The 19,612-nt window shown below is 36.5% G+C and overlaps 4 protein-coding genes across 5 annotated transcripts; all 4 read right to left on the bottom strand.

Moving 5' to 3' along the window:
• Nucleotides 1-3,831: 3,831 nt before the first annotated feature.
• LOC107582166 (protein S100-B-like) lies at nucleotides 3,832-5,222 on the bottom strand. Its single transcript, XM_016267893.1, has 3 exons — nucleotides 5,083-5,222; nucleotides 4,657-4,799; nucleotides 3,832-4,283 (listed from the first exon to the last, which is right to left on the bottom strand). Exons 2-3 carry the CDS (start codon nucleotides 4,795-4,797, stop codon nucleotides 4,104-4,106), a joined length of 321 nt encoding a protein of 106 aa, XP_016123379.1. The 5' UTR covers nucleotides 4,798-4,799; nucleotides 5,083-5,222; the 3' UTR covers nucleotides 3,832-4,103.
• A 5,039-nt stretch (nucleotides 5,223-10,261) lies between these two features.
• LOC107582074 (protein S100-A1-like) lies at nucleotides 10,262-11,494 on the bottom strand. 2 transcript variants are annotated; one of them, XM_016267801.1, is made up of 3 exons: nucleotides 11,397-11,494; nucleotides 10,706-10,858; nucleotides 10,262-10,487 (listed from the first exon to the last, which is right to left on the bottom strand). In XM_016267801.1, exons 2-3 carry the CDS (start codon nucleotides 10,847-10,849, stop codon nucleotides 10,317-10,319), a joined length of 315 nt encoding a protein of 104 aa, XP_016123287.1. In that variant the 5' UTR covers nucleotides 10,850-10,858; nucleotides 11,397-11,494; the 3' UTR covers nucleotides 10,262-10,316. The 2 variants fall into 2 exon arrangements, with proteins under 2 accessions (XP_016123287.1, XP_016123288.1); XM_016267802.1 differs by having other exon boundaries at nucleotides 10,706-10,854; nucleotides 11,397-11,479.
• A 2,628-nt stretch (nucleotides 11,495-14,122) lies between these two features.
• On the bottom strand, nucleotides 14,123-16,498 carry LOC107582134 (keratinocyte-associated protein 2-like). The gene is made up of 6 exons (XM_016267865.1): nucleotides 16,486-16,498; nucleotides 16,164-16,369; nucleotides 15,992-16,055; nucleotides 15,186-15,252; nucleotides 14,953-15,013; nucleotides 14,123-14,409 (listed from the first exon to the last, which is right to left on the bottom strand). Exons 1-6 carry the CDS (start codon nucleotides 16,496-16,498, stop codon nucleotides 14,353-14,355), a joined length of 468 nt encoding a protein of 155 aa, XP_016123351.1. The 3' UTR covers nucleotides 14,123-14,352.
• A 277-nt stretch (nucleotides 16,499-16,775) lies between these two features.
• Nucleotides 16,776-18,990, bottom strand: LOC107582133 (keratinocyte-associated protein 2). The gene is made up of 5 exons (XM_016267863.1): nucleotides 18,860-18,990; nucleotides 17,996-18,150; nucleotides 17,824-17,887; nucleotides 17,018-17,084; nucleotides 16,776-16,845 (listed from the first exon to the last, which is right to left on the bottom strand). Exons 1-5 carry the CDS (start codon nucleotides 18,861-18,863, stop codon nucleotides 16,776-16,778), a joined length of 360 nt encoding a protein of 119 aa, XP_016123349.1. The 5' UTR covers nucleotides 18,864-18,990.
• Nucleotides 18,991-19,612: the final 622 nt, after the last annotated feature.

Raw genomic sequence — 19,612 nt, 5'->3', positions numbered from 1 at the left:
CCCTTTTTAGTTAGTCAACAAACCAGAATTTCCTCACAAATAAGCGCTTTTCCTCCTTCAGGCCGAACGGTTTTGAGCATGGTGAGAAACGGTACGATTATAAAACCATTCCAGGTTGTTGTATGTATAAACTTTTGCCTTTATGGTGTGATCATCCTCTCGCTCACTCCAATGTTTACCTTCAGAATCACGCGAAAGAAACCGTAACCTTGTCAACTGAACCTAACGGCACAGTTTCACAATGACAGCCATTCGGCACTATGGCGATTAAAGGGGTCATATGATGCGATTTCAAGTTTTCCATTTCCGACGAGTGCTTGCGGTGTTCGGCCAATCACAATGCACCGGGTCAGCTGGCCAATCAGAGCAGACTGCGCTTGTCGGAAGGATGGACTTTGTAGAAAACAAAGCGTTTGAGAGAGGCGGGGCATAGAGGACCTACAATAATGTACAGTATTTGAAAAATAAAGTGTTTTTTGAACATTAAAGCATGTCAACATATTTTGTTACACCAAATGCACAAAATAATGATCTTTAAAAAAGCATCATATGACACCTTTAAGAATATTAAATAACAAGCTATTTAACTGGATTTGTGTCCTGCCACCCACTATCCGATTTGACCCCAAACAAATGAAATGATCACATTTCATCACTCTTATCTAAAGCGCTATCAAAGCACTTCTGACTCCAAACACACTATTAAGACAGCAGCTAAAAAATAATGTGAGTGATGTGTGTGTGAGTGTGAACTGTCTGTTTGTGTGTGTGTGATAGGGTTGTGAGGTTTACTCTGTAGGCCTACCACTTATCGTGCCACTTCACCTCCACAGTGGCTACTGGCTGCAGTGCATTAACCTAATTTTAAACCACATTTTAAAATTTCCATAGAATGTATAGTTTTTTTTCTCATCTTGCTATACCATGTTTATTGTTTATTGTGGAAGTTAGTACAGGGCACAATTCAAATGAATCTCCATGAAATATTTATGCAGATATTTTAACAATGCAGTTTAAAACGCAGGTTAATATCCAACGTTTACTGCATCACTCAGTTCATGTAGTAATATCTGTGCATATTTTACTGTCGTAGGACCTTCATTCGGAAGTTGCTGTCTATTGTGTTTGTCCCTGCATCAACAGAAATACAGGTTACTTGTGCAAAACGATCATGCAATCAGTAGGCCGTTGCATTGTCTGCGAAATGAAGGTGTGTCAGGCTCCTCCGAGATTAAAGCCCTGGGGTCTCTGTTAGTGTTAATGTGGCCCTGCTTGAACTGTCACTGGATGTGCACCATTTACCTTCACTCAAATCCATGTTCATGTGAGAAGCCTGCAGTCAGGGTTTGACCGATATTACCTCATACTTTTCTCAATGCAACTCTGAAACCTTATATTACAACACTCCTCATATTACAGTCTTTTTAGGGTAAATCGCTCTTGTTGCAGCAGTTGTATGTCGCTTTGCTAAACGAATGTAAATGTGTATTGAAAACTATACTTATCACCTCTGAATGTATATTATTTTATGCTTCTATTTGTCTGTCTTTGTCTGCTTTCATTCTTGAAGTTGAACAGTTGACGCTGTCACCACTTCACCACACCCAAATCATGCCACATAGTAAAAAACAAGAGAAGAATGACAGGGTGGGACAGAAGCCCGTAGATCAGGACTTCAGTGACTGCATCTGAGCTCTGAATGCTGTGCACTTCCTGATTTAAATGACTGATTTATGGAAATGCGCCCAAGGGAAATTATTCCCTGCAAGTTATCATGCATCTGAATAGACAACAGATGAGTCACAACCAGCCCATATTTGAATGCAGTCATGCATGCACAGCTCATGGAATCATCTATTTCTCATTTTAAACATTCAGATAGTCTCTTGCAGACACAGTGAGTTCTGACATTGAGTTACAGTAAAAATATTAATGACTTCACATTAAGAACTGATGTACAATATATAACATACTTGAGACTACAAGTCGAAAGTTTAGACACACCTACTCATTCTTGTCACACACAACACAGTAAATGCACTCATGCTAGGAATATACTTTTAAATATGTAAGAGTAAAACAATTGCACTGTTATGGCACTAAGGTACAGTTTTCCTCACATTATGACTTTTTTTTCCCAGGTTACATCATGTTGGGTGCAAGTATACCAGAGAATTTCTTCCAAGCTAATGCCATCTGTTCCATGTAAACATGCCTGATCGAGATGCTGTTTGTGTGTGTTTAGGAACACATGTGGGTGTGTTCACTCTTACATTAGACTGCTGTACAGGTGCAGAGGACAGGGACTGCACTCTGGGAAAAACAGTGTATACAGCAGAGAAACAGGTGTCCCTGCAGTGAGGCCCAAATCTGGGATTCAAAAATGTAATATAAAACTGGAAGTTAAACGAAATGAAAGTGAATGTGCTGCAGTATTTCAATGTCACTAATTTAAAAAATGAGTGACATTGATCATGTGAATTAGTTTTTACAGACGATCGCATGGTCTTCACGTTCTTTGAATCATCAGATTTTACACAAACTTGTGGAGTCCATGCGAGTGCATCTGCCATTTAAGTAAAAGCAGGACAAATGAAATAAGACATGCAAAATTCATATTCATTTTTAGTTTAATTATTCACTCAAATTATTATGCTCATTAAATAATTTGCGGTTCGTTTTTTTATCATTAAAACAAGCATTTGCATGACATGTTGCTTCATGTCTTGGCGTATTCATGTACACTTTCATTACAGCAATGTGAGAAAAGGATTAGGACTGTGTGGGTGAAACAGGTTCAAATCTACTTCTTAAGTATACTATACTTTACCTAAAACTGCTATTATGCAAAAGTCTGATATATTACTCTCTTTGACTGGTAAACTGGGAATTTGAATATAGATTTTTTTAAATCTTGAGTCTGTAAATGTGACATATAACTGACTGATTATTGACATCAATCTTTGCTATTAAGCTTGAGTTATTTGCCTTTGCATTGCAGCAGAACTTTCAGTTTGAATAAGTCAATATAAAACGATATATTTCAAACAGAACTGCCTGCACTCCTGTCAGCACACTTCTGTTTGATCTAGGCCTTTGTGAAAAACTCAAATGGTAGGGCAAAGTTAATTGCCTGTATGCTTACATTTGGGGTTTGGAATACATTTTATTAAAATGTAATGTGACTTTAATGTGCATTGAATGATTTAAAGTCAAACTTTTCAGACAAATGTTTAAGTGACTTTTTCAAAGGGTACTACATATACCTGATAGCAAATTGTAAGCTTTTTCTAAGGTTACTGCACATTCACAGAAGTGACAGCATTTGTAAAACAGAAGCGTGACAGAGTCATTAGTGCCAAATAATGTTACAAAGCAATTCTCTTATAAGAACATATTTGCATGCACATTTGCATTGAGCAAGTAGGTCAACTGCACTAGAGCTTCATTCAACAATTGTGCAAAAAGTCAGTTTAGAAGGACAAGAATTGAACTGTCTATGAATTACCAAAAAAAATTCAAAAATTATATATATATTTATATAATTTTTCACATAATTATGTGATATAAAATGATATCATGGAGTGGTTCCTTGACCTCCAAAAATCCATATATTAAGGCCCAGCAAGCAATCATTTAAATAAATGTATGTGCTATACAGGTTTTTTTGAAAATGTTGCATGCAATTAATGATGTACATATACATATATATATATACATATTTAACATAGTAAAACATAATTATGTGAAATAATATGACATCATAAATGCCATCATTGGTAAAAGATGACATATAAATTAAGTGAAAAAATAAAGTGAGAAGTACATTAGTGATGACAAGAGGTTTTTTATTTTTGTCCAGAAAGCTAAAGATTTCACTACTGCAAAATGCATGTCTAAGTACATTTTATTGTTCATTAGGCAGGACAAACATTTTTCACAACACTGCTGAGAAATCTTTCCTACTACATTAACTAAATGGCACTATATTTGTTCAAACCATTTTTACTGTGCCTGTCTTGTTTGCAACATTATAGAGAGGTACTTTGGAACCTTGTAGGAGGCAAGAGTCTAGTGCATCAGGAGTGTAAGGATGTGTGTGTTCACTTGTCCTGACACCCCCTGCCCTTTCCTCTGCACTTTTCCTTGCCGTGCTTCTTTATGTAGTAGGCCCTGGCTAAGCCAGCAATACACTGACTGAATTCACGGAAGTTCACTTCACCATCATGGTTCTTATCCAGCTCTTCCATGACCTCCTTAATATTATCTGGATCCACTTTATCCTGAGACAGACATAGAGGGAGGAATGTCAATGCTGTAATTACTTACATACCACTCATAGCTGTACTGAAAAAAAAACATGCAAGGAGCAACTAGTGTGTACAAGATACTAAAAAGTATATTAGCAAATGAAAGGTGTATAAAATGAAGAGCCTCATGCATGCATGTTATGGCTCATATAGGGTAAACCTCTCTCATGCCAGGTTGCCATAATAACATTCATTGCACAACAAATGCACAGCATACTATATAATTAGGAAATAGATAGGAATTAGATTTGTTGCAACATGTTGGAGGTGTTCACTTCCTCCAACCAATAGCTTTCTTTCTCACAACTGCATCTTTTTTCCTTCTGTGCATCTGTCTAATTCTCACCTTAAATTCAGGACTGGTAATTTGGGCTTTAATGAGCTGTCCAAGTTCAGCATTACTGAGCTGGGTTTTCTGCTCATCTGTCCCTGCATACTCCTCAAACACCTCCACTATGGCCACAATGGCTTTCTCCAGCTTAGACATGTCTATGAGAAAGAAAACAAGAGAGAGAATTCATTTAGATCATCTCGTGAAGTGCACTAATGCCAGTCATCACCTCTCCATACATTTAGCTCCCCTCCATACATTCATTTTCATCCAGAAAAGCAAGTCTTTAGCCAATACAACACAATTATATCTGTTGCAAAAATACCCACAAAATGATGGACTGCATTTCTATAAACTTCTTCTCTGTCCTATTTTTGTAGCTCTATTTCCTGCTTTTTGCGCTTTCATTTTCTCTCTCTCTCTCTATTTTATTTTACATACCTTGAGGTTGTTGTGTTCCCAGAGAAGTTGTGAAGATGTTTTGTTGGAGTAAATCGTCTGCTGCTTTGAAAGCACTTATACTCCACAGCACACACAACGGCAGGAATGATTCATTCTTGTGCTATGTAGGATCTGTAGCACCCAATCAAGTTTGACGAGACTCACATGCCATAAACAATAAGCTTTAAACTTTTCAGCTTTCAAGACCATATTCTGCTGTGTTTGACTCTAGCTAGTTTATAGTAAATAAATAAACAAAATATAGGGGATTTCCCCAGTCAGACTGCACGGGGAATCTGAGTCATATTTTAGTGACTCTTTCGCTCTCTCTTTGGGCGTTGTCTGCCCTAAACGCCATGTTTTTTTTTCTCTCTGATGTGAATGTCAAATCTTTAAATATTGTTTTTAAAAAAGATTCAGCATTTATGATAAAGATAAAAGACTCATTGTGTAGCTATGACGTTGCTGCTGATGTGTTCGTGGAAGTTTGAATCACAAGCTTCAAGCGAATAAGCTTCATATTTGGAATAAACACAGACATGCTTGTCCTCTCTAAATCTAGTATTCAGACATCAAAGAATGCCTGATATTTGCAAAATGGCCTCGTTTTGTAAAGAGACTGCATGAATACTCTATCTAGCTGTACACAGAAATGCAAACAAAAATTAAGCCGTCTGCAGACATATAAAATGATGCATACAAAGGTGCACAAAACCACATACTAAACAATGACAGCTCAACTTCATGAAAACGGATGACTGCTCGGTCGTGCAGCAACAGGATTATTCAGTATTTCCTTTAAGCTTTTCCTTTATGAGAGAAACGCTAAGACACTGACTCATCAGCCATGAGTGTCATAATATCTTGATTATTTGTCTAGTTTTGGATCCTTAAAAAGTAAACCCGGATAAACAGACCACACCCTTTTGAATTCACTTAACCTAACATATATCACGGATCTTCCTTTAATGATGTGTGTGTATATATATATATATATTCAGAACACAATCAAGTTGGTAACACAAACAACAAAGTAAATGTCAATGTCACAAACCTCTGTGACAAATCTGTGGACTGTGGAGTATTAACAAAAAAGGGTGTGTACTTTTAAGTGTGCATTATGTAGCCCTCTTTTGTTCAGGTCCACTTCTACAGTACGGTAAGCATATATGCACCTCCGACATTTTTACTGAAGTGCACAAATAAACACACCTAGACAAACACACACACACGTTTACTTAGCTATATAAATGGGTACATTCCATAGGCGTAATGTTTTTTATACTGTACAAACTGTATATTCTATCACCCTACACCAACCCTTCACCTAAACCTACCCCTTACAGGAGACTTTCTGCATTTTTACCATTTAAATTTTTTTTTTATTATTGTCAGGTTTAGCTCACTTTTGGGTACAAATTGGTCCCCAGTAGTTGTGCTGTAAACAAGCATTTATCAAGCACCCTATGGCGTTATTTTACTGACAAATGTCGAGAGCGCATTATTGTAGCGCGAAGGCACATTAATATAATGCGCGAGCGTGAATCTCTCCGCTCGCGCGCGGATTTCTTTTGCTCTCGCACAAAACCGGACGCGCGCGCTCAGATACACGCTGCTCTCGCGCTTAAAACATGTCTCTCCTCTCCCTCAAACTGTGTCCTGCGCACTCTCAAATCTCTCTGTGCTCATGCGCTAGATATTCAGTCTTTTCGCACCTGAATTAAACGTTGTCAAAAGTTATCATTATGCACTTTTAAAAAGCAGTCTCAAAACAGATTTGTGTAGGGCCTTTCCTTGATTTTTTTGTTTTTGTAATTTTGTTTGAACATAAACTGGTTGTTGTAGCTACTTTGTTTTACTATATCTCTTTTATCCTTGTATTTTGATCTTTTCTGCAAATGCACATATGCATCTCTCTGTAAAATCGGCTACTTTGTAAACACTGTTTTAAAAGGTACTATTTAAATAAAGCTTTAGCCAATCAGACCTCCACAACTGACCGATGAAAATACTACATGAAATATAATTGGGTGAACTGAACCTGTAATTTTTTTGACAATCAAAGATGGATCTTTAATTTCTTTCCAGTGTAATAATATTTTGCAATGTTAATGAAATGCCTTTAGAAATGGCCAGGAATTGGGTGCTTGGATGATTTGTACATATAACCTCTGTCCAACTGGTTGGTCTCTGAGCAATTTATCTAAAAACAACATATTATAGCCTATGGCCCTAAAGACTTTATATAAAACATCAATGTTATGTCATAATATGTCAGCTAGATACCTCAACTGAATTTAAAATCATTGCAATAAATTCTCAGTTGGTATGATGGCAATAATAAGTAACAACTCCTCAAATCAACATCAAATGCAAAAATAGATGTAAATGATGCAAGATATAACAATAAATGTTCTAATAGCATTGCTGTTTGGCCATTTATTGGGGTTTTTCTTTTGTTTTTTAATTCAGTGTTTTCAGTTCTGATTTTTTTTTAAATGAAAATCCAATTAATATTAGCTATACATTCAATGGCACTCGTCTCTAAAACAGTGAATATACAGTTATATGACAGTTACATGTAATTACATTGTCTGCAAATGCATTAAACCCATAGAATATAATGTAGTAATGTTATGGCAAATATGAAAAATGCATTAGTGTTATAGTTGGTCTCCAAATCTTAAGTATATGTTTAGGGAATAGTGCATCTGACCCATATCTAAATAGTTCTGTCTTAAATCAGAAGAGATTTAAGACATTTGTGTAGCTATTGTAGAGGAAAAATGAATGTAGTGTTTGTCTACAAGACGAGAAATAGAAAAGGAGGAGTGGAGAAGACGGAGAGCGAGTTGATGTGCTCATGTCATGTGGTTTACTGCTGACATCTAGTGATCACCTTCCTCAACTATAATTATATGGTCGTATGACAGACATTAACAATGGACACTGGTAAAAAAAAAAATTATATCCACCTTTTTCTTCAACGCGGAAGTAAGCCTATGGGTGAGACTTCCGGTTCATTAGCCGCTATAGGTAAATAACGAGGAGAATAACAACGTGCAGTAAACTGTAAAACTGTTTGCACTACAAACCAGTGTGTTCATAATTAAGATAATACATTAAAATAATATGATAAGACACACCAACTTTCAATATCAGGCAGCAAAATGAACTGTTTTGTTCAGCTAAAAATAGCTGGACGGAGTGGACGCAGATGAGACCGGAAGCCAGACCCATAGAACTTACAAATGGCCGCGCCCATTTTTTACGACAAGAAAAAGGTGGATAGGCTGTGCCACATTCAACAATTTCAGCAAACATTATGATTTAAGGTTGATTTAAGTATGATTTAAGGTTAAGAATATTTTAAGAATAAAAAGTTAACTGAAGTTAATAAATATTAAGACTAGAATTTGAAACATATTTGATAAGATAAATATATTACCAAGTTATGGAATAAGTTTGTGTTTGGAATTTAAGTTTGATTTTCTGTAAGCTCTTAAAAGTTCAATTAAAAGAAAAAAAACTCTTCAATTTTCATTATTCACAATGTAGCTATGTACAGTGTGCTATTTATATATTTATATATATCTTATATATGTATATGTATTATTAATATTATTATTATTATTATTGTTATGTGTGTGTGGCTCAAGGAGGGTGGCGCCCCGGTGCCCTCTATTGGCCAGCCACCAGTTTAGACACTTAATTTCACTTTGACAATAAATCAATAAACTAAAATTGTCCTTGTGTCATTCAGTTTGTTTGTGCATCATGTAATAGGCTATGAGAAGGCTATATATGTACACATACTAATTATTAGTATTGTATCAATATACTTATTGTAGTTGTCTAATGAAGATCTGAACTATGTATTTATGTAGGCCTATTTGAAGTTCACTTCACACACATCATGTGCCTAGGAGGGAAAAAACCATGTTAGTACTTGCTGCCATGACCTCATGAGGTTGACACACCCCAGAGTCATCATGGTTGCCAGGCAACTCGACTGTTTATACGGATTTCAAACACGCCCACACTCTGTCGGTGGTTCCTGCATGAGGGGGGTGCAGAGCTCGCACATTTGAAAATCACCAACCAAATGTGTCAAAGGGTGAACTGTAATGAGATTATTTGAAACTCTAGATCCTAAAAGTGTATTTTAAGATGTAAAATGAATTATGCATGTGTATTTACAATAAACACCAGCATGTGCATGAGGTCCGTGAGGGTGCAAGTCATGAATATAATGTTCCACAGATAACACACAAATGAATGTGATTGCAGGGATGCATGAAATATTGTTGTGTCTGGCTCGGAGTTAAAACTGTTTACTGAATGTCTGTTGTGTAAATACTGGATTTAGGTAGGCTGTTAAAAAAAGTGAAGGCCAGGATTAGAGTTGAACCTACCTTTCTTTTCTAAATAGAAAGCATTCAGAAACAAACTTTATTTTTCATGTTTGTATTAGGCTAATTAAAAATACCAATGTCAGGGCAATACAAATAATTATTTAAATATATGTTTGTATATTTTATATATTACATATTGGATAATCATATGAAATATTTGACTGTACATTTTCACCAGTAAGACAGAATAGATGCTCCATCTTTACCTTCCCTAGTTGTAAGGATTGATAAGACACCTGTCTGATGTCAATCATTGGCTGTAAGACAATGAGACTGAATGACAGTTATTCTCTTATGGGACTATTAAGTGTGGAGATATAAAGACGGAGGCTGCTCTTTGAATATCTATGAAGTCTCTGTAGTACCAATTAATCTACCAGACATTTTTTAGTTTTGAAAATTATGTTTCCTTCAGTCTGATTTAAGTCTTTCTGCTTCAAAATTTCACATTTGATTTAATGTGTTACTTGCCATTTCTTTGTAATTAATTATGAAATTTATTAGCAATTTTGGAATGAAAATTGTTTCTACACCATTTTTTTTACCAGTATATAATAAGTTAAAAGGTTAACAAATTGCATTCTCATCTCAAGCTAAATTAATCCACTTTAATATGCTGTATTTTGTGACAGTTATTTCGTGTCTAATGCTAATACTTATAAAAATAAAAATAAATTTAATTGAACATCACTTAACAAAACTAAAGAAAAATTCTCCTTTACATACATAGAGTGTAACTATAGTAACAACTTCAAATCGAGGCATGTGGCTGAAATCGTTTATTAAAACCTATTAACAAAATGACAGAACAGTCATCTTTTATTGCTTTTTGACACCCCCTGCCCCCTGCTTGTGCATCTTGTAGATCTGTTCACAGGCAATGGACAGGCCCACCACAAGAGACACAAACTCTTCAAAATCCACCTCTCCATCACCATTAGCATCCAAATCCCTCATAATCTTGTCTACGGCAGCAGGGTCCTTCTGAGACTACAGTAGAAGAGATGAGAGAAACATGTTCGAAATAGAACAAACGGAAGACTTTTCTATAGATGATGGAAAAAGAGTCAAGTTTTAGAAAGATCTGAAAGATACACTATGAGCGAGGCCAAAACATTTTTAGGGGCCCCTTGCTTCATCACAGGGCCCAAGTCAATGTTTAGAGTTGCCCCGCCCTGGGTGTAGCAATAACAGATGGAATGTTGTACCTTCATAAAGTTGGCCAACTCTGTCTCCATCAGCAGTTTGAGCTCTCTGCGATTTAATGTTGATTTATTTCCACTCTCTTTGCTCGCATAACGGTGAAACACTGTGATCAGCGTCTCCATCGCTCTCTCCAGATCAGACGGCATTATGACTGTCTACAGTGAGAGATAACGTATTAGATTATGTGAGTGTCTCATCCCTTAATCAAACAGAATATTGTGCAAACAGCCCATTGTTCTCCTCCTGTTAGGCAGACTGAAACAGAAGTGGATTTTTCCATTTGGAAATAAGCCAAATTGTGAGTAATACCCACCAACCGTCATGCCAAGTAGATGCAGTACAAATTAAGCCATTTAATTTAGTATATGCTGATGCAATTCTTTCAATTATTTAAGTATTAAGAGCAGTTATTTAAAATTAACAGCAGACTTTTAATCTTCCTGTAAAGTTTAGATTCTATTATGTAAATGACGCTGACGTCCATAGAATCTGTGCATCTACGCACACGTCACATTCGTAGGCTTATCAAAAACTATTTTCGTATTTCGAAGTATTATCCTACTAATAAGTAGCCATAACTTACAATATTAAGGTAAAAACTTTTTTTTAAATGCTCAAGTTAAACAAAGTTGTACTATGCTCTATACTCTAAATCTCAACGCTTTTCTGAATAGTAAACGTTTGTGTACTTACGCTGATAAAAGGCAGAGCGTCAACTGAAGATGAAAGAATGTACTGAATGTCCCGTGCAAGAGCTGGTCAAGAAGCAGAGCACGCATTTATACCGGGGCTCCGCCCGAATGATGAGCATGAGGTTGGGCGAGTCTGTGGAAAGGACTGTAATGTTAACTGTTTAGAGTTTAACGCCACAGAAAACGCTGACTGGGATTTTCAATCCAAACATGAAGGAGTGTAAGTGAGTCTGTGTGTGTATGTAAATGTAAATGAATATAACAGTGCTTCTGTTAGAGCTTTATGAATGAGAAATTTCACACCTAACCCTGCTAGAACAGAAACACATCTAAAATCAGCTTAAGATGGTTTGTTGCTCTGGTTCCCTGCATGAAACCAGATGGACAATAGTAAACCAGCTAAAATAAACCACCGTTTGTGAAAAAGACCTGTGATTCATTGTTTTGAATGCACACTTGCAGAATACACTGTGGAATTTATATGTTTTTACCTATATAATTTCAATATTATACTTTACTGTCAACGCATTCTTATTTGTGTTGAATAGATGTTTTCTCAGTCAGGAACAGCTCTTTTTCATTCCTTTCCACTATTTCCTAAGTGAGTGACTCATAGAGCTTTCACAATGCTTCTCGTCTGACAACACAGCTTGTCTTGCTCTCAATTTTGGACAGATGTCTGAAAAGGATACTTGCCCGGGCATTATTTGTAAGGGTAGGGCTGTGGTTTTTGGTAGTGATAAGGCTTGTTCCAGTCTGCAAAGCAAGTGTGAGGGGATGTCCCTACCCAGAACACAGGAAGTGCCTTAAACCATTTAGTCTATGCAAGAAAATGTACTATCATACTTTAAGTGACCAACAACACAACCTAGGGGCATGTTTGGTAGCAGCATTACTGTGCACATACCATACATGAGTGAGACCAGACCTGTGATTCATTGTTTTGAATGCACACTTGCAGAATTTATTACAAATGATATATGTTTTTACCTATATAATTTCAATATTATACTTTACTGTCAACGCATTCTTATTTGTGTTGAATAGATGTTTTCTCAGTCAGGAACAGCTCTTTTTCATTCCTTTCCACTATTTCCTAAGTGAGTGACTCATAGAGCTTTCACAATGCTTCTCGTCTGACAACACAGCTTGTCTTGCTCTCAAGTTTGGACAGATGTCTGAAAAGGATACTTGCCCGGGCATTATTTGTAAGGGTAGGGCTGTGGTTTTTGGTAGTGATAAGGCTTGTTCCAGTCTGCAAAGCAAGTGTGAGGGGATGTCCCTACCCAGAACACAGGAAGTGCCTTAAACCATTTCGTCTATGCAAGAAAATGTACTATCATACTTTAAGTGACCAACAACACAACCTAGGGGCATGTTTGGTAGCAGCATTACTGTGCACATACCATACATGAGTGAGACAATGTTTAGCCAGAATTCATGCATTCATTGCACCACAGACCTAATAAATCAGTATTTCCCCAAGCAAAACAAAGGGAAAGTTACTCAGACAATTTATACATTGTATCCCTTTGGAAACTAAATGTAATCTCTATCAGTAGGACATGGAAAGGAAAAAGGGAAGAGAGAGAACAGTCATGGGTGGATGACACATGGTGTTTTGACCAGGCATGATTGTGTTGTCATAGTAGCATGGTGAACAGTTCAGAAGGGGTTTCACAGCATTCTTTTCAAGCTAGGACATTACTTTTTTTAAGTGGCCTAACCAGTAGTTTGGTTAAAAAAAGGTCCAGTGCAAATGTCTAAAGATTCTTAAATCAAGATAAACTTGTTTGAGAAGCAAAATGACAGAATAAGAAGTCTTGTTTTAAGAGAAATGTTAAAACAAGAACAAATATCTCCTAATGGGCTCAGAAAATTCAACTTAAACAAGTTTTCATACTCCAGACAGATATTTGTGTTTTAAATATAAACTCAATTTTGTTCAGTTTCTCATAAAACAAGAATTCATATGTTCAGTTTGCATCTTAAGTAACTGAATCTTGAGTGCATTCAACATTTAATGGCATGACTGAATTTAAGACTTTCTGCTCTGATTTAAGACATTTTTAGGCCTTAATTGGTCTAAGGATGAATTAGAACTTTCCAAGTCCTTTTTAAGACCCGCAGAAACTCTGATGTAAAAATAGACGTCCATTAGTTTTGTCCATCTGAAAATTCAGTGGTTGTGTTTCACAACTATCACAGCAGTTTCACAACGATCTGGTTTTAATTGAAACACGTTGAAAATATATTTGCTTGAGCGTCAACTGGTAAAGGCCCAAAATTTTAATCCCATGCGAATTTGAACCTTATCTGCAGTTTGACCTTTAAGGACCGAGTAGTTTAAACAGAAAGTTGACAATGACTGGAATTTTTTGCAGGGTCAGTACCAGGACTGAATTAGCTGAGAGTCCCAGGATGCATTTTGAGGCCTTAGGCAGTTAGCCAACACAGATTAGCATACACAAAGGGTGGAGAACCAGAACAATGAAAACACTTTGTGGGTTAAGTGCGGTCACATTAGCAAAATTTTGTGGGCAAAAAAGGTTCAAGTCTGCAAGGGAAGCTTTTACACATTTCTATGAGTCTCCCACATTTAATATATTCCTATTTAATGTCTGGATCTTGCCTGTGAAATTTTGCTAAGTGAAGATAAATGTGACTACACCTTTTAGTCATTTGGAGTCTAACAACAGGAAAACAAGCAAAATGGCACATGTATTCTTTCTTCAACTTTTAATAACAAACCCCTTAAACAAAAACATATTGTAAACAGAACCAAAAATCACACATCTATGACTGGTTTGATCAAATGTGTTTAGTTATCTTTCAGTGTGAATGGAATGGATAAAAATGTCTGCTGTTGGCAAACACATCAGATTTTGTAGCTTCAGCACACTGCGAACTGGTGGCTGAATGGGTGACTGTGATAGTAACGGGATGAGGTAAGCACTTCAGTTCTTTCTTTTGCCCTTGCTGGTGGGTTTGGCGGGAGCCGGAGCAGGTGCTGCCTGGTAAAGAGCTGCTGACACTTTGTTGATGTAGTACAGTGCAAAGACAGAGAAGATCAGGCTATATGGGAGAGGACAGAGATAGAAAGAACAAATTAACAGTTGCCAATCAGACATGAAGCCTATAAAAGTAACGTGGGTTTCCTTTTCTACAACTGTTTACTGGTATGAGCCAAGTTTTTTACTGTGGTAATCAAATTACTTTAAAACATAAGTAATGCCGTCCCACTTACCATGTTGTCACGCACACACGATGCACCAAACCAGACGCAAACAGAGAGAGGCACAGGCACAAGACAACTAAGAGAGGGATGGAATCTTTTTCAGGCAAGTACAGATATTAATCTTAATTAAAATCATTAATCTGATTTAATTTGTATAACAAATTTTTCTAATTTGTTCATTATTAAAATGGCACTGTTCAAAGGTTTGGGGTCAGTATAATTTTTTTTTAAGTCTCTTATAGGCTACTCTACAAGGTTGCATTTATTTGATCACAAAAAGAGTGACATTGTGAAATATTATTACAGTTAACAGTTTTGCCTGGTAAAGAGCTGCTGACACTTTGTTGATGTAGTACAGTGCAAAGACAGAGAAGATCAGGCTATATGAGAGAGGACAGAGATAGAAAGAACAAATTAACAGTTGCCAATCAGACATGAAGCCTATAAAAGTAACGTGGGTTTCCTTTTCTACAACTGTTTACTGGTATGAGCCAAGTTTTTTACTGTGGTAATCAAATTACTTTAAAACATAAGTAATGCCGTCCCACTTACCATGTTGTCACGCACACACGATGCACCAAACCAGACGCAAACAGAGAGAGGCACAGGCACAAGACAACTAAGAGAGAGATGGAATCTTTTTCAGGCAAGTACAGATATTAATCTTAATTAAAATCATTAATCTGATTTAATTTGTATAACAAATTTTTCTAATTTGTTCATTATTAAAATGGCACTGTTCAAAGGTTTGAGGTCAGTATAATTTTTTTTTTAAGTCTCTTATAGGCTACTCTACAAGGTTGCATTTATTTGATCACAAAAAGAGTGACATTGTGAAATATTATTACAGTTAACAGTTTTGCTGTTTGAATAGATTTGAAAATGAATGAATTCCTGTTTACATTTTCAGCAGTGATTACTCCAGTCTTCAGTGTCACATGATCCTTCAGAAATCATTCTAATATGCTTATGTGGTGCTCAAGAAACATTTCGTATTATTAATGTTGAAAACAGTTGTGCTGGCTAATATATTTGTGGAAACCGTTGCATTTTTTCAGGATTCTTCAATGTTCAAAAGAATGCATTCACTTTTTTTTTTTTTTTTAAATGGACATTTTTTGCAACATTATAAATGTTTTTACTGGCACTTTTGATAAATTTAATGCAACCTTGCTTAATAAAAGTACGAATTTATTTCAAGAAAAGAAAAAGAAAAAAATTGAGCCCAAACTATTGAATGGTAGTGTACAATGCATTCATTTGAACTTTCTGCAGGCGAGGAGGAGGATACACCAGACAACAGCAGTACAACATAAGGTCAATGCACAGTCTTGTCTTGTGCATATTCTCACACTTACTCTCTGGGAAGATTTTGGCTTGGAAGCCTTTGCCAAAGACAAGGTTCTCCAGGTTATTGAAAGCCTGTAATTGCGGGTTAAGAACTAACAGAAAAGCAGATGAGCAAAACATAAATAATGTTGAGGTTACACAAACTAGGGCTGTATGCATGACAAAGCGTCAGAAGGATACAGTAAGAGAGCAGACAAACAGCACAGATCCCAGGAAGCCCCCCAGGATGGTCAGCCACTCTGAAGAGCCCAGCTGCCTGCTGAACATCTGCATTCCTGCAAACACCAGCACTGACAGCAGACTGGACAACAGCAGGGACGTGCTTGTGTTCACCGCTACAGTAAAAGAGAGAAAGACCGTGTGAAAGAGTGCGTGGAAGCAGCAGTCTAAAAATCAAAGGATATTATGACCAGTCATGTTACTAACACGTTTATTTTTCATTCATATTATTTATTTAAAAACAAATGTAATTCATATTTTTACATTTACACTAAGCTTAAACTTATCTGAAGCATTTGACTCTGTATTGTTCTACAGAACATTAAAATACATGGACGAAGTTTGACACGTCAATGTACGCGTTTTAAAACGTTCCGTGTGGAAACAAGCACTGCAGCTACAATTTTCTACAATACTCGTTTGTTTGCTTTAAGTGCTTATATAAATAGTAAGCGTACACTGGATTATGATGTTCTTGTTCTTTCGGCTTTTCTACAAATGCTGTGCCGACGACGATTGAAAACGTATGAAATGTTTTAGCGTGGGTTAACGTTAGCTGTGGCTAAACGGCATTCAGATTGCCTGGTAAAGAGCTGCTGACACTTTGTTGATGTAGTACAGTGCAAAGACAGAGAAGATCAGGCTATATGAGAGAGGACAGAGATAGAAAGAACAAATTAACAGTTGCCAATCAGACATGAAGCCTATAAAAGTAACGTGGGTTTCCTTTTCTACAACTGTTTACTGGTATGAGCCAAGTTTTTTACTGTGGTAATCAAATTACTTTAAAACATAAGTAATGCCGTCCCACTTACCATGTTGTCACGCACACACGATGCACCAAACCAGACGCAAACAGAGAGAGGCACAGGCACAAGACAACTAAGAGAGGGATGGAATCTTTTTCAGGCAAGTACAGATATTAATCTTAATTAAAATCATTAATCTGATTTAATTTGTATAACAAATTTTTCTAATTTGTTCATTATTAAAATGGCACTGTTCAAAGGTTTGAGGTCAGTATAATTTTTTTTTTAAGTCTCTTATAGGCTACTCTACAAGGTTGCATTTATTTGATCACAAAAAGAGTGACATTGTGAAATATTATTACAGTTAACAGTTTTGCTGTTTGAATAGATTTGAAAATGAATGAATTCCTGTTTACATTTTCAGCAGTGATTACTCCAGTCTTCAGTGTCACATGATCCTTCAGAAATCATTCTAATATGCTTATGTGGTGCTCAAGAAACATTTCGTATTATTAATGTTGAAAACAGTTGTGCTGGCTAATATATTTGTGGAAACCGTTGCATTTTTTCAGGATTCTTCAATGTTCAAAAGAATGCATTCACTTTTTTTTTTTTTTTTAAATGGACATTTTTTGCAACATTATAAATGTTTTTACTGGCACTTTTGATAAATTTAATGCAACCTTGCTTAATAAAAGTATGAATTTATTTCAAGAAAAGAAAAAGAAAAAAATTGAGCCCAAACTATTGAATGGTAGTGTACAATGCATTCATTTGAACTTTCTGCAGGCGAGGAGGAGGATACACCAGACAACAGCAGTACAACATAAGGTCAATGCACAGTCTTGTCTTGTGCATATTCTCACACTTACTCTCTGGGAAGATTTTGGCTTGGAAGCCTTTGCCAAAGACAAGGTTCTCCAGGTTATTGAAAGCCTGTAATTGCGGGTTAAGAACTAACAGAAAAGCAGATGAGCAAAACATAAATAATGTTGAGGTTACACAAACTAGGGCTGTATGCATGACAAAGCGTCAGAAGGATACAGTAAGAGAGCAGACAAACAGCACAGATCCCAGGAAGCCCCCCAGGATGGTCAGCCACTCTGAAGAGCCCAGCTGCCTGCTGAACATCTGCATTCCTGCAAACACCAGCACTGACAGCAGACTGGACAACAGCAGGGACGTGCTTGTGTTCACCGCTACAGTAAAAGAGAGAAAGACCGTGTGAAAGAGTGCGTGGAAGCAGCAGTCTAAAAATCAAAGGATATTATGACCAGTCATGTTACTAACACGTTTATTTTTCATTCATATTATTTATTTAAAAACAAATGTAATTCATATTTTTACATTTACACTAAGCTTAAACTTATCTGAAGCATTTGACTCTGTATTGTTCTACAGAACATTAAAATACATGGACGAAGTTTGACACGTCAATGTACGCGTTTTAAAACGTTCCGTGTGGAAACAAGCACTGCAGCTACAATTTTCTACAATACTCGTTTGTTTGCTTTAAGTGCTTATATAAATAGTAAGCGTACACTGGATTATGATGTTCTTGTTCTTTCGGCTTTTCTACAAATGCTGTGCCGACGACGATTGAAAACGTATGAAATGTTTTAGCGTGGGTTAACGTTAGCTGTGGCTAAACGGCATTCAGATTGTACAATGTTTTGTGCTTTTTTCCCGAAACACAAAGGGACGAAACTACCACATTTCAACACATTGCTAGTGTTCTCAAAGTTATTTAAATGAAGATCTGCAGCAGGCAACTATTTTGCTATTAAGGGCTAAAACTTTAAGCGAGCCCATCTGTCCTATTTCATGTTCATGCGTGCAAACTGTTCACCAGCGCCAATAGATAGAACATGATTTATCCTGAATAATTCATATAAAAGCTACACTCACCCATATTTGACAGCTGTAAGGTAAAGAGACAGGTTTAACACCTCGCTTTTCAGTCCCAGGGCCAGCAGAGCAAAGATGCCGCGACGCTAACGTCTAAAAACTGTGCCAAGTGCGAACCCAACAAACCCGACAGCTCCATCTAGTGGACAGAAGAGAGCAGCGCAGTCTTTTTCTTCTTCTTGTAACGTTTATTGGCGGTGGGCAAGCCAATTTTTGGTGCATTACCGCCACCAACTGAACTAGAGTGTGGAGTGACAATGAGAAGGATAAATAATAATAATAAAAATAATCTTATATTCTCATGATTTCCCGTGTCTCTTAGATAACTCATTATCATTCTTCTGAATTCTCTATTACCTAATATTAGTTCTAATGTCATATTTTTTGCACCTTCTGTTTGCATCTTTGTTTCCAGCACTTGTCTCTCTTTACTATCAGTCTACAATAATAAAATATGCTCAACTTTTTCAATTTCACCACAAGATGTAAATAATCCAGAAAGATGCTTCCTGATTTTAAGCACGTCTTTATTTAAAGATGAATGTGTACTAATCTTAATCTTGCTATTATTACTTCTTCTCTTCTTTTAAAGTCACTTCCAGTCTCATTATTTTGTAATCCTACTGTCTTGGATTTTATACAGATGTCTACCTGTCTTCTCCATATCCCATTTATGTTGCCAAGATTTAATAACAGCTTGCTTAATAATTGCCTTTGCTTCTGCTTTGCTGATTTTTACATCAATTTCTACAT

Source organism: Sinocyclocheilus grahami, unplaced genomic scaffold (genome assembly GCF_001515645.1).
Source record: "Sinocyclocheilus grahami isolate Dianchi unplaced genomic scaffold, SAMN03320097.WGS_v1.1 scaffold40.1, whole genome shotgun sequence".
Taxonomy (NCBI): domain Eukaryota; kingdom Metazoa; phylum Chordata; class Actinopteri; order Cypriniformes; family Cyprinidae; genus Sinocyclocheilus; species Sinocyclocheilus grahami.
The sequence above is the reverse complement of the archived record's forward strand: the minus strand, read 5'-3'. Positions and strand labels throughout refer to the sequence as shown.